The sequence below is a fragment of the Vanessa cardui genome, chromosome 8, assembly GCF_905220365.1.
Source record: "Vanessa cardui chromosome 8, ilVanCard2.1, whole genome shotgun sequence".
Taxonomy (NCBI): Eukaryota; Metazoa; Arthropoda; class Insecta; order Lepidoptera; family Nymphalidae; genus Vanessa; species Vanessa cardui.
In genome coordinates, this window is record NC_061130.1 from 11580036 (window position 1) to 11594799 (window position 14764).

Sequence of the window (14764 nt, forward strand, 5' to 3'; positions counted from 1 at the left end):
CTTACAACAGCCTGTAAATTTCCCAATGCTGGGTTAAGGCCTTCTTTGAGGAGAGGGTTTGGATCACATTCCAGCACGCTGTTCCAATACGGGTTATTATTAAACAGGTAGAATGGCAGAATTTCCATGAAAATTAGACACATGCAGATTTCCTTTCGATGGTTTCTTTCACCGCCGAGCACGAGATGAGTTATAAACACAAATTGAGTATATAAATATTCAGTGGTGCTGCCTGGGTTTGATTTTTCAGTTGAGATGCACGCGTTCGACTGGGATATCTCGTCTTTTAACCAGTATGGTCTGTTTATACTTAAAGAATTTTAAAACTAGCTGCTAAGCATGATTTCATGAGGCATATCTTTATAGCCTCTTAGCTGAACTTGCGGCTTGATTTGCGCAAATATTTACATATATAATATTCTACACGTTCGATAGGATAAATAACAGCAACAACAACAACAACAGCCTGTAAATTCCCACTGCTGGGCTAAAGGCCTCCTCTCCCTTTGAGGAGAAGGTTTTGGAACATATGAACAACATGCGGGTTGGTGGAATACACATGTAGCAGAATTTCTATGAAATTTGTCACATGCAGGTTTCCTCACGATGTTTTCCTTCACCGCTGAGCACGAGATGAATTATAAAGACAAATTAAGCACATGAATCAGTGGTGCTTGCCTGGGTTTGAACCCGCAATCATCGGTTAAGATACACGCGTTCTAACCACTGGGCCATCTCGATTCGTTAAAAAAAAGCCTATATTTTAAACCCGGGACTCAAATGATCTTCAAACTGATTTCGTTTAAATCGGTTCAGCGATCTTAGCATGTAGAAACAAACAGAGTTATATTCGCATTTATAATATTAGTAAAGATTAGGATAGTCTTACTATAATCTTTTTCAATAAATGGACAATTGAACATGAACGAGTTAAAATACAATCATATCCTTCAATTTTATGAATATATTAGAATTTTAATTTTGTAATAGGTTTGTAGGTGTATGTTGTAAATATGCATGAACATATTTCGTTATTTTTTGCTAGGAGCAATCAACTGTAAATACCCCATCTATATGCATTCTTTTTTTCTTTTACAAAATGTTTAGTGTACTAATTTTATTAACTCATAACAATTTATTACGTCTATATGTATATAGCAGAAAACTCCCACGAATGATAAAATACCGCGTGACCAGGTGGTAGAGCAGGTGTCGACTGTTAGCGCCCACAATCACATTCATCGATTACACCATTACTCCCAGAAGTCTTAGCCATTTAAAATGAAAATCAATGTTTAACATTTGATATTCTATTAATAATTTTATTGATTTTCCAAAAAGAGAAAGTAAAAATATATTTATAAAGTATTTGTTTTAATTGGTTTTTATCAATACAACTGGCTAGAAGAAATTAAAAAAAAAATAACAAATAAAAAAACAAAAGCGCGCGAAACATAATTACACCGCCATTAATTTTTCTTTTTGGGCGCGGATTGTAAGGTTGGCGCGACTTGTAATTTGTTATATGTGTTATTTGTGTTTTATTGACCGACTTCAAAAAGGAGGAAGTTAGCAATTCGTCCCTTGATTGACACAATATAGCGTCGCAGAAAAGGTAATTTGTAAAAAACATATTTCTAAAAAGTATTCATGTATTATTTTTGTTAGATAGGTACATATATTGTAGAGTTTTCTTGGCTGACACCGACTCTAAATAAAACACAATAATTATAACTAAATTATGTAATCGTAAATCAACTTTTAATAGTGTAATAATTTTCATTTCATTTTACGTAGGAAAACTAAGAAATATTTTGAATACAATTGAATACAATCATTATTTTTTTACTTTTTAGTGCATGTTAATTTGTTTTGAAATAGTGTTTTGTTTGAAGTTGGTTTTTCTTTTTGTTAAAATTTTTATTAATTTGGATTTGTAAGCTCAACTGAATAAGTAATTTACTCCAAAATGTATTATTTAGTGATTTATTTATGTTAAGATAAATTCGATGTTAGAACTATTTTTGGTTGATTAGTAAATTGTTTAAAGTAATTTATATTCTTGCCTTGTTTCACTTCTATATGCTAAAGTATACATTATGTTTATTGTTTAAAAAAAAAAAAAACAAATGTGATAGGTCGAATATAAAAAAATAAAAGTTTAAAAACAGAACGAAACAAGTTCTCCGCTTTTAATCTTATTCAAAGTAATGGCCTCGGGCCTCCGCTCGTGATTCCTATGCACATCTGTCAGCTAGTTGACCAATCACGAGCGCGGGCGCCTTAACATCTGTCGCACATACATACATGCCCGCAGTTTTTTGCTCACTGACTTATCATTTTCGAAACTCTAAGGATAAAGCGCTGAACGATGGTTTTTATGCTAACATCAGAAATACCGCTTTTGAATGGTGCTTGAGAAAAGTATTGCCACAATCATTGTTATCTATTTTACATGGTGTTTGTCATTTCTAATGCCGTACTTAGTATCACAGGAGGGCCGAAGTGCGACAAATCTGTTGGAGTGGTCAGTGAGCTCTAAGTAATCGTACTATCAGCTTACTGTGTGACGCGAATCGTGACGCAGGATGGTGCGTCGCCATCTGTCTTACTGATACAAATTACACCTTATAAGTGGGTTAGCAGTTATAAATACATTTAAACGGTTATCTGTTTAGTCCAGAGTGCTCTGATCCTTATCAGATAAATACATTTAGTGATTATCCGTTGTATACCTTTTAGCACAGTTAAATGATGATTAACAATGATTAAAGATCGTAGTGTTTTATTATTGATTCTGTTTTGTTTATTATAATTAATACCTAGGTTTTTTATACACTTTTTGGCATACGATGTTTGAAGTTAGTTTCGACTATTTTTTTATTTTATTTTAAGTTTATAGTTTGACGCTCAACAATTTTATATCCCGCTTTCTAGTTCCACTTTCGCCATGTTCAAACAGGGTTGCCAGACGTCTGCGTTTGGTAGTCGCCAGAACCCAGGGTGGGGAGGAGCCCAAAATCGCTGCCTCATACGATAATGCAGAGTAGCCCAAAATCGACGTGAATTCGATCGGATTTTGTTAAAATTTGGAACGAACTTTTTATTTTGTTAATAATAATTGTTCAAAAAACTTTGTGTGAAATCGTGAATATCTAAATTCTGTTTTATTGTTTTTTGCGTAACAAACGTAACTTGCTTCCTTATCGACTGATCATCTGTTTGACAATAGTTATAAATTTTGCCACTCAAAATATTTGGTAAAATAGTCAAAATAAAATCTCATGTAGCCCATTTGGGCGAAGTAGCCCAAAATCGTCAAAATAAAATCTCATGTAGCCCATTTGGACGACAAGCGATTTTTCATATTTTTATATCGCCGTTTCGTCGGCGAGGTAGCCCAAATGGCGATAAATCGCCCAATCTGGCAACCCTGTGTTCAAAGCATCGCTAAGATAAGATGTTACGACAAGAACAGCGAACTTGATCTCAAGTTTCCAATTTCCATAAAGAATAGAGGCCTGTTTTTGTACAATTTTATAATATTGTATTTCCCATAAAGAGAGATGTGATCTGAAATACAGACACAAGATGTATAATGTTTATTTTCATCTCGTACCTGGAATATTTTTCTTAACCCTTGCATTTGAATACTTAGGTATCTTCGTATTTTGGATATTTGTATTTACATATTTTTTACGTAACATTACGTTACAGCATTATGAAAACTAAACGCATTCATAAAAAATAAATTTATTAACCTATATCAACAGACAAGATTGTAAGCACTTTAAAAAGCAAATCGCTTTTTTTAAAGGCTTGCACGTTGCGTCCTTTGCAAAGTACTAAGGACTTTGAAGAGCAACACACTTTAAAAAGCAATCTAGAGGACGTAAAAAAATATGTATTAAGTGGTAATATTTTAAGTGGCTACAACCAATAAGCGTTACTAGCAGAATTGTCAATTATAGAAACACTTCAAACATTTATTTGTGTACAGCATCTGCCAAAAAATTTAAGGAAGTAATTAGTTCTGCTAAGGAAAGACTCTTACTTTCATGAAAATAAGACATTAAATAAAAAAGCAATCAGATGTTTGTAGAACTGGTTTTACTTAATTCTCAATTTCAATTACAACAAATGTCTCCTAGGTCACAAAGAAATGCTTAAACGAAAGAAAATATATTATAATTGATATCTTGTTCTTCAGATACTTTTATGAGCTAATGCATTTCGGCGTACTCGGAAAATTTATTATTTCGTATAAATAATTACTCACTTGCCCTCGACTTAGGGCCGTCTTCCTGACGCCGACTGTTCTCGGGAAGGCTTTTGCAGGTAAGGGATATTTACGGGTGTTCTGTGCTGACGTATTACACAATAATAATATTTTTCTGATTTTTCGTATATTGGAATGAAGCCGTTTTCGTGAATACAATATCCAAATAAGGAAAATCGGGACTTAAATAAAAATTATTGGAAACATTTGACATTGATTATTTGACAGTACTTTTTGGTAAAATCATGCATTACTTGATGATGTTAAGTTATATAGCATTTCTGGATACAGAAACTTTTAATTTTGATATTGATCTCAATAACAATAGAACTTGCAAGTAGACTAAATCAGGCGATGATATATAATTGGATTCGAATATTATTGATTCTACTAGAAGTCTAGTTTCCAGCCAGAGCTATTCCTGCCACATAAGGGCGAAACACCGAGGTCGTTTTGGTGTCATTCTAGGCTGCATAAAAACTGGGTCGAGTCTTGAAAACTCGTGCGGGGAGTGTTCTCGTAATGTACTTAGCTTTGCTTTGTTGCTTACGAGATATGTAAAAAAAGTCCTGAATCGATACGAGTAAACATTTTTGACAGTTGATTTTTTTATTTGGGTTTAATCTAGAATTAAAGATATAAATAAACAATTCGCAACGCTATACGAATGACCCGCATGACGCCCCCGGCGTATATACATATGTACATGACATACGACTAACACATGTGGCCTATTAAATTATTTGTTTCTTATTAAAATCAAAACAGCCAATGTTAGCAAAGATCAATGCAAAAATATGTAATCGTTACAAACAAGTTAAAAGGTATCACATCTCAATGGCTGTTGCTACTATCATTTTTGTTCATTTGCTATTATTATCATCTTAAGTTATATTTTAGCAATAAAATATATATTTATATATTGTACCTTAAATGGATGTTGTGGCCGCCTTAAAGAGTAAAAACAGTTTAGTAATACTTAATAAAACATATTAAGTCTTAATATTAGGTTGGGGAAAAAGTCTTTTCGCATATAGTATGTATGAACTTGTAATAAAATATCTTCGGCTATACCATTTGTATCTGGCTGGTTTTGGTATCATTAAAAAGTTTTAATTTTAAAGAAGGCACTTCCAGATTCAAATTACTAATTTTTGTGATTTTCATTTGTTTTTGTTGTTGTTAAAATGAGTGAATCTAAAGAAGATATTCGATACATTTTAAAATTTTACTATAAAAAAGGTAAAAATGCAATTCGAGCCGCGAAAAAAATTTGTGATGTTTATGGACCTAATGCAGTATCTGTGAGAGTAGCGCAAGTTTGGTTTAAGCGTTTTCAAGCCGGAAATTTTGATATCAAAGATGCATCTCGCTCTGGTCGCCCTGTTACGGACAAAATTGATGCCATTTTTGAAAAAGTGGTGCAAGATCGGCATATTAGTAGTTACGATGTAGCTGAAGAACTGGCAATTGACCACAAAACGGTTTTGACTCATTTGAATAAAGCTGGGTACACAAAAAAGCTCGATATATGGGTGCCTCATGAACTCACTGAAAGAAACCTAATGAACCGTGTACTCATTTGTGATTCTTTATTACGACGTAATGAAACCGAACCATTTTTGAAGAAGCTGATAACTGGTGATGAAAAGTGGATCACATACGACAAGAACGTGCGAAAAAGATCGTGGTCAAAGGCCGGTCAAGCTTCACAGACTGTGGCAAAACCCGGATTAACTCGCAACAAGGTAATGCTGTGTGTATGGTGAGATTGGAAGGGCATCATTCATTATGAGCTGTTACCGCCCGGCAGGACCATCGATTCAGAACTGTATTGCGAGCAATTGATGAGATTGAAGCAAGAAATTGAGAGAAAGCGGCCAGAGTTGATCAACAGAAGGGGTGTGGTTTTTCACCATGACAACGCTAGACCTCACACATCTTTAGCCACTCAACAAAAATTACGAGAGTTTGGCTGGGAGGTATTAATGCATCCGCCGTATAGTCCTGACCTTGCACCTTCAGATGTTCATCTGTTTCGGTCTCTGCAGAATTCCTTAGGCAGTGTCAGGTTAACATCACGAGAGGACTGCCAAAACCACTTGTCGCAATTTTTCGATCAGAAGCCCCAAAATTTTTACAGCAATGGGATCATGTCACTACCAACAAGATGGCAAAAAGTTATGGAACAAAATGGCACCTACATACTTTAGTCAAATGTAAATAAACTATAAAAAAAAACTTTTTGAATTTTCATATAAAATACGAAGAAACTTTTTCCCCAACCTATTATGTTTTATTAAGTATTACACGAGTAAGTAGTGACTGATAATGGCCCAAAAAATAAACTAAAGAGTCTATCTCTAAAAAAGTGACGATGCTTAAATAATGTTTCATTAAATTTTATTGTTTCTTTCTAAATTTATAATGTAAAGTACTTTTCTAAATTTATAAATTTTTTTCTCTCCGTTCTCATATTTATCTCAATAACTTATCATCAATACGAATATTGTGCGGATATGTTTAAGTACGTAATAATGAGATAAGATACGATAAATATTACAATTGCGTGAATGATCGACATTATGTCAAATACCTATGCCTAAAAAAATCAACAAGGAAGAAAAATAAGCTTTACACAAAGTCATTCATGTGTTGCTATTAAAAAAAATATGTAATTCCTATACAGTTTTTTTGTTTAGAACATAATATTGCTCGACATCTATAATAATCATTTAAAGCTTCGCTGATTGACACAGATAAAGATGATATATTTTTTTTAAATATATAACGCAGTTATTTCTAGACTAGTACACTCTTGACTATTTACAAAATTTAATGCAACAAGAAACAAACACATATACATTATATCGTATTCAAGAATAAATTAATTATATAATAATTGTTAAATATATAATAAATGATAGAAATATTAATTATATAACAGTTGATATTAATATCGTTATAAATATTAATATGTTTAAGTAATGATAAAATTAATCATTAATAACTGAATTATTTATTCATAAAACAATTCATTAATACTATTAGCTTAATTGATTAATTTCATATCAATTTGAGGTCGAAGTTGTTTATCTTTTTTCCTATTGCAAACGGGAATATATTATTATTATATATATGTATATACTATATGTGATAAACGTTAACCTTCACACAATTTCTTTTTTACCTTTTTCAGAATAATACTTTACGATATAACTTAGTTGTTTTTTTTATTTCGCAGGAGCAGTGCATTGCGAGGACGAGACTATCGGCCCTATATTTATGAAGGAACCCCCGAACCGAGTTGACTTTAGCAATACGACTGGAGCCGTTGTGGAATGCGCCGCCCGAGGATCCCCCACCCCCGATGTCATTTGGGTACGAGCTGATGGAACCGCTGTTGGTGACGTTCCTGGACTGCGACAGGTAAAGACAAAAAAAAAATCAAATTTGAACGAGATTCATCAGTCAATCAGCACAAGTAATTTATCACGTTGCAAAAGTGCCACACACTTTTGGACGCAACATTGCGTACATTGTATAAAATAAATAAACTGAAAGACTGCTCCTCGAGCCTTCGAGTATCATAGTTGACAGAGGCACAATGTAGAGATGTTAAGCGAACTATAACTAGCTGGATATTTGGTATAAAAGCCAACAAATTGGAAGTACGATCTAGTCTGGATGGTAGATAGCCTGAGACAGATTTGTATTGATAGAAGAAAGTAGGATTAAAGAAATACTGGGTGGTCAAAAAAGGTACCTACTGCATATTGTAAACATTAACAGGTTTATAAGCCATTTATAACTTCTTGCGACCTAACTATTATGTCAATGCACAATCGCTCTCTCGAGCATTCGACCGCAAGCTCACTAGCACCCGGGTAATTCTACTAACACATATCGGTTACGATACATGCTAGATAATGTTTAAATCCAACTTCAAAGCAACTGGATACGCAACGCAATTGCATACTCGTATTAGGACAATAGGAAAACGGCGTTTCGATTCAATTGCGATAAAGTGACAACTTGTTACGAGAATTAGTGCCTTGGCTCTACACCCTGATCAATCTGTGCAGTGCTAGTATTTTTTAAGAGATAAGAATATTTTAAATTACGTATTATATTCAATATACTCCTTCATTATCGTCTAAAGATAATCAGAGAATTCATGATCGGTCACTTTTTCATCGTTTTGTATAACTTATAAGGTTATCTACCTTGTTTCGATGTACTTATTGTAGATATTTTATAAAATGAACGCTACAAGCAAAACGCAAGGATCCTACAAACAAGTCTGTTCTGGAAAAAATATAATAAATAACTCATTGGAAACAACTTCCATGTGTGCATTATTATATATTTCCGTTATTTCTTACTGGTTTTTTATGCCCTTCAAATGATACATAAAATTAATTTGATAAGAAATCGTATCTTGTTATATGTAATATAATTATTATTGTATCAAAAATATACCGAAAATACATTCAGATATTCTCACGGATTGGGTTTTCGCGTTTGAATAATCTTGTAAAAACTCGAACATAACAAAATTTCTCATTGAAAACAATTATAAAAAAGGAACGTATTAATTACCGTTATGAATCAATTTAAGTGTTATTTTTATTTCCGCAGGTTCTCCCGAATGGAAATTTGGTATTCCCCCCATTCCGAGCTGAAGATTACCGTCAGGAAGTACACGCTCAGGTTTACGCTTGTCTTGCAACGAACCCTGTTGGAAGCATCCACTCGAGAGACGTTAACGTGCGAGCTGGTAAGTTGAAATCAAATCGATATTCAATTTTTAATTAAGATATTATTGAACATAACAAAAGGAAAATGAAAGTTCCATCAAAATTAATTTATCAATTGTTGGAATAGTGTACTTGTTTTGTACACCCTTTCACATATAAAAATCGATAACTATTGAGCCGGTTAATACAAAATTCGAGTTATGTACATAGAGCTTTATATATTATATAAAGCTCTATGTACATAATATATTTAGTTTAATAATATCACAGCATTAACGCAAACACTTATGTTTATGAATTTTCATTAAATATTTTCTTCATTAACTATCCATCGATTCGTTTTGGAAACTTACAAATATGTGACTTAAACGTAAGCGTTTGAGATATGCTTTAAATTGTAGAGTTGTAGAGCGACTATTTAATTATTGTGTTTTGTGTTCAAATGACACTGTAGGACTAATTTTCATCATGATGTTACAAATTTAATATGATACGTGTCACAATCTGCCATACAAAAGCGTGCAAAGCATATAATACTTATTGTAATATGTATTATTGATGATATGTTATAATATACATTTACTGTCAGGATAGGTTACTACTAACTTGTCAGATTTTCAACTGATGATGATGATAAAAGAGTGTGGAGCTAATACTTGTTGACTTTTAGGCATGCTACATCATATGTATATATTCGTAAAGTTAAACTGAATAAGTTTCTCAAATGGTTACTCTCGATGGAATTTACATTCTGAAAGGATTACCTTTACGTTATAACAGTTGTCCAAAATGACGATTCAAAGGTGCTTGTGAAAGCCCACTTAAATAAAATATGTTGTGGTTTTGATTTTGATTGAAGTGTGACCGAGCCTATGTAAATACAGGCACATTGAACACAACTATAACATAATACAAATAGTAATAGGGTCTAAACCTACATAATATTAAAAAAAGGAAAAGTCAAATTGTCCAAACTAAAAATAAATTATAGAAACACGATATGAATCAATTCAATTATTACATCAAGTTATATTATATGAATTGAATAAATACTAAGCTAAATATAACCCTCATTACCTTTAGTAACATGTATGAATATCAGGCATTAAAATATCGTTTTTCATCAACAGTCATGCTCTACTTCACTATTTGACTTATGACCCTGGTTCGTTTGACACAATAATACAGACAAGCTATAGTGTCGATAAGACTTTAAATGTGTTCGATTTATTTTATTTTAACATCTCGATCGGTGTAAACTAAAAATTAATATTACATTTATGCGTCTAGATTAGCTATACTTATTCAGATAAATTTTACGCCCTTTTGATATATTAATGTATTCAAATTACTTTATTTCAATGTATTTGAATAAATAAAATATTTACAATAATAAAAAAATAATAGATTTTGACTACTGGCCAACTATGCGTCAATATTAAAATAGGGCAAAGCCCTTAACGTTTTTTATGACTAATAACGCTGTAAGGTCAATTGGATAAACAGGCAGGGACGATTGAGTAGACATCAATTTGTCAAATGTTGGTTGCATCTGTACTAACTGTAACATAATTTAATAACCTCGTCTAATGGTGAGAACGCCTTATTATGTGAGTTCAAGACGTGAACCTTATAAATTTAATTACGTGCTTTGAAAATTATGAGACGCTCCATAACCTGAGAGCACTTTACTCTGCACTCATAGGAAGCTTTTGTTATACTTAGTTATCTGCAGTAATGCGTAGTTTGATTAACAGTCTGTATGTATCCTACTGTAAGCTTAAGATCTCTCTATTATAGAATACCTTAGACTTAGATTTAGACCTTATTCTACCACCTCCATAGTTGGAGGGTTGGTGGATTAAGTGGATTTTATTGATCATATTGTATATGATGAATTCAATTATCAATTACGTATTATTACAATATTATATTTAATAGTCGCTCTGGAACTCTATACACATAAGGTAAATACGAATTGTATATATTGCTATTTTTTGTAAATGATTTATTTTTATGTGTGTGAAGATTTTAATATTTCAATTGAATTATGATTAAAACTGAATCAAAAACTTCGTGTACTCGTCCCTGTTAACAATCAGTTGGATGCGTGTGAATTGCATCGAGAGCAATCCAAGAGTAAAACCTAATCCTGCAAATTTACGACTAATGTATCATATTTTATAATTATTTAATTAGTTGAAAATTTGCACGTTCTGTGTTCCTTAGTTGAACGTAAAACATCAGCAACAGTAGATTTTTCTAGTAATATACATATATGAGCAAAATTAAGGTGTATAAAAATATGTTATGTAATAAATACTGAAAGGGTTTCAATTTCCTTTACGATGTTTTGTCTTTGCGTAAGAAATTCAGAACAATTGAAATGATTTAAAAATATGTATTTATTAGTAACAATTAATTCATACTTTGGGTGAAATTCAATATCTCATTTTTAAAAGTATTATTAATAAATAAGTTTATGTATAGTAAAAACACTAGTTTATATAGGCGATATGATTTAAAGCCTTGATATTTTTCTGGTAAAAAGTTATCTTTAAGCTGGTCTGATTTGCAACAATTTTTTGCAAGATTTGGTTGGTAATGAAAACCCTATCGCCTCATGCGAGATATGATTTATCAGCTAGATATTTTATTCTGACATATTTAGTTATTAGTAATTTTCACCCAGAATTATGAATATTTTCGTATTATCGTACATTTATTTTTTTAAGGAGAATAATGGCAATAATTAGTCTGCTAATTGAAATTATTTTTTTAATTCGTACTATAATAATATAAATATGGAACAAAAAAATAGCTCGTTTGGACGTATAAGTATATGAGATAATACAGTTAATTTTAAACATCTTTAAATGTTCCCTAAATTGAATTAGTGGTCGCGCAGCAATACGATACCGACGTAAACAAGGAGTATGTGATAATGGGAAACAGCATTATACTTAAATGCCAGGTCCCATCGTTCGTCGCGGATTTCATAGAAGTTCTATCCTGGCATACAGATGAGAATGAAGATTTTTATCCCGGAGAAAATTACGGTTAACCCGAATTAAAATTTCAAGCTTCTAAATCCTTCCAATCCTCCTTTTCCAATAATAATTGAGAGAAAAAACATATTCACAGTTGTCCAGCAGCAGTATGAATCTGAAGTAAATAACGAATACGTAATCCGAGGAAACTCAGCAATACTTAAATGTTCTATACCTTCATTTGTCGCCGATTTTGTAAATGTAATATCATGGCATGATGAAGCAGGAAATTCATTTAATTTCAATACGAGCATGGACGGAGAGGGTAATCTGTCCAAAGAAAAATATGCTCCCGATCCTCTTACCAAAATTCCTTTCTAAAAATGTAAATACTCCAATACATTACAGTTGTTACACAGTATTATGAGGCGGAAGTAGTGTCTGAATATGTTATAAGAGGGAACACAGCTGTGTTAAAGTGCAACATTCCGTCCTTTGTTGCCGACTTTGTTAAAGTAGAAGCTTGGGTTGACTCCGACGGCGGTGAATACTTGCTAACTGATGACATCGGTAGGATAATTATATTGTATAAGAAGAACCTTTTCCAATATTATTCCTCGTCGCATTCCTAAGACCTAACCTAACGTTACCATCCCTGTAATTTGATGTTACGACGGCAATTAAGCGAGCAAACAATGTTTCAGTTGTCAATCAGTTTTATGAAGCAGAAATTCTAACAGAGTATGTCATACGCGGCAACGCTGCTGTTTTGAAATGTTCCATTCCTTCTTTTGTCGCGGATTTTGTGAAAGTAGAAGCTTGGATTGACGAAGAAGGAACAGTGATTACCGATTCAGAAAACTTCGGTAAACTAGCTAAACTAAACATAACTAAAGTCCATTATTAAGTGTCACTCCTGTCACCTCCATTCACTTACCCGCTTAGAACTCTAATTGTTATTCTTTAGTTGTGTCTCAGTATTACGTGACTGAAGCCGAAAATGAGTACGTGATTAGAGGCAACGCTGCTATTGTTCGCTGCAAGATCCCTTCCTTCGTTAGTGATTTTGTTCACGTGGATTCGTGGCTTATGGATGATGGAGAAATACTTACGATAAATAATACTAATACACTTGAGGGTATATATTTGCAAAAAAAAATATAAATAATTTCTATTATATTTCCACATTCCATTCCAAATTTCCAAACACCTTGTTAAATTTTAATGTCTTTTGAATAGTGGTGTCACAACCATATGAAGCTGAAGCTGACAACGAGTATGTTATTCGGGGAAATGCAGCTATAATGAAATGTGAATTACCAAGTTTTGTATCGGATTTTGTATTTGTTGAAATGTGGACGGATAGTGATGGTGGAACGTACTACCCTGGAAATAGCGAGGGTAACTTTACCTGAATACCACATGCCCAAATCCTATACATCCTAACTTTGATCAATTTGTAACAGCGGTGCTTCAAGTATACGAGGCTAGAGTCAACGATGAATTCGTTATGAGGGGGAATACAGCAATTCTGAAATGTATCGTGCCATCTTTCGTAGCTGACTTCGTTAATGTCATGGCATGGCTTATGGATAATGAAACAATTGTATCCGATGAAAATACCAATATTGACCCTGGTAGTAGATAAATAATGTATTATTAATTATATTTATCCTATTTCCCGTCTTCATTATTTTAGTCACGTTTTTATCAAGGCTACTTAAATTACATCCACAGTTGTTCATCAAAACTATGAACCACGCGTCATAGACGAAGATGTTCTCCGCGGGAACTCTGCGATAGTCAAATGTCTCATTCCGTCATTCGTAGCCGATTATGTACACGTAGTCGAATGGGTTACGGACGATGAGTCCCTCTCTGCATTTTCGTTGAATGACTCCGAAGGCAATTATGGTAATCGAGATCGCCTGTGTGACCTCAATTGTTCCTATCCGCTCTCCACAAAATCCTCGGCCTAATTTATAATTGTAGTACGGTTTAGTTATAACCTCTTTTTTAAATATTTCAGCCGTAAATCAATTCTACGAATCTCAAGTTTACGATATTTACGTAATTCGAGGTAATGCAGCAGTTTTCAAATGTCACATCCCATCGTTTGTTACTGATCACGTACAAGTTATTTCTTGGCATGATAGTGAAGGTGGAGAATTCTTGTCCAATGAAAATTACGGTACAATAACAGAAACTGTCTTGAAATATATTCCCTTCGCATCCTTATCCAACTAAAAAGTCAACGTTAACTATTCGTAACAAATATGTATTTCGAAATTTCAGTCGTATCTCAGGCATATACTGTTCATTTAGTAGAAGAAAACGTTTTACGAGGAAATGCTGCAATTATTAAATGCTTAATCCCAAGTTTCGTTACGGAGTACGTATATGTTGCTTCTTGGATAATCTTAGAAGGAGATGACGAAATAGAAATCAAATTTAACGATACATCTAATAACACGGGTATCTCATTATTTCGACTTTACAATCCCAATCTTTTCCAATACTCAATCCAATCTCAATCCCATTACTTGTCCATATCTAGTATTAATATTGCAATTTTACTTGCAGTCGTTACACAAGCATATACCGTAAATTTAATGGAAGAAAGTGTTTTGCGTGGCAATTCAGCTATACTCAAATGTCATATTTCAACCTTCGTTACTGAGTACGTCAGCGTATCGTCTTGGATCATTTCGGAAGCAGAAACAGATGTGTTAGAA

The 14764-nt window shown here is 33.0% G+C and overlaps 1 protein-coding gene across 40 annotated transcripts in view; it reads left to right on the forward strand.

Moving 5' to 3' along the window:
• Positions 1–14764, forward strand: part of LOC124532092 (Down syndrome cell adhesion molecule-like protein Dscam2) — a 65560-nt gene that overhangs the window by 11807 nt on the left and 38989 nt on the right. For 14 of the 40 annotated variants that reach the window (XM_047106743.1, XM_047106736.1, XM_047106732.1 and 11 more), the window contains exons 3-4: positions 7524–7708; positions 8921–9059. In XM_047106743.1, the coding sequence (XP_046962699.1) occupies positions 7524–7708; positions 8921–9059 (324 nt within the window). Of the gene's footprint in view, positions 1–7523; positions 7709–8920; positions 9060–11936; positions 12099–12183; positions 12355–12437; positions 12600–12733; positions 12896–12996; positions 13168–13766; positions 13944–14764 lie in introns of all 40 variants that reach the window. The other 26 variants (XM_047106748.1, XM_047106767.1, XM_047106751.1 and 23 more) reach the window with 6 other exon arrangements.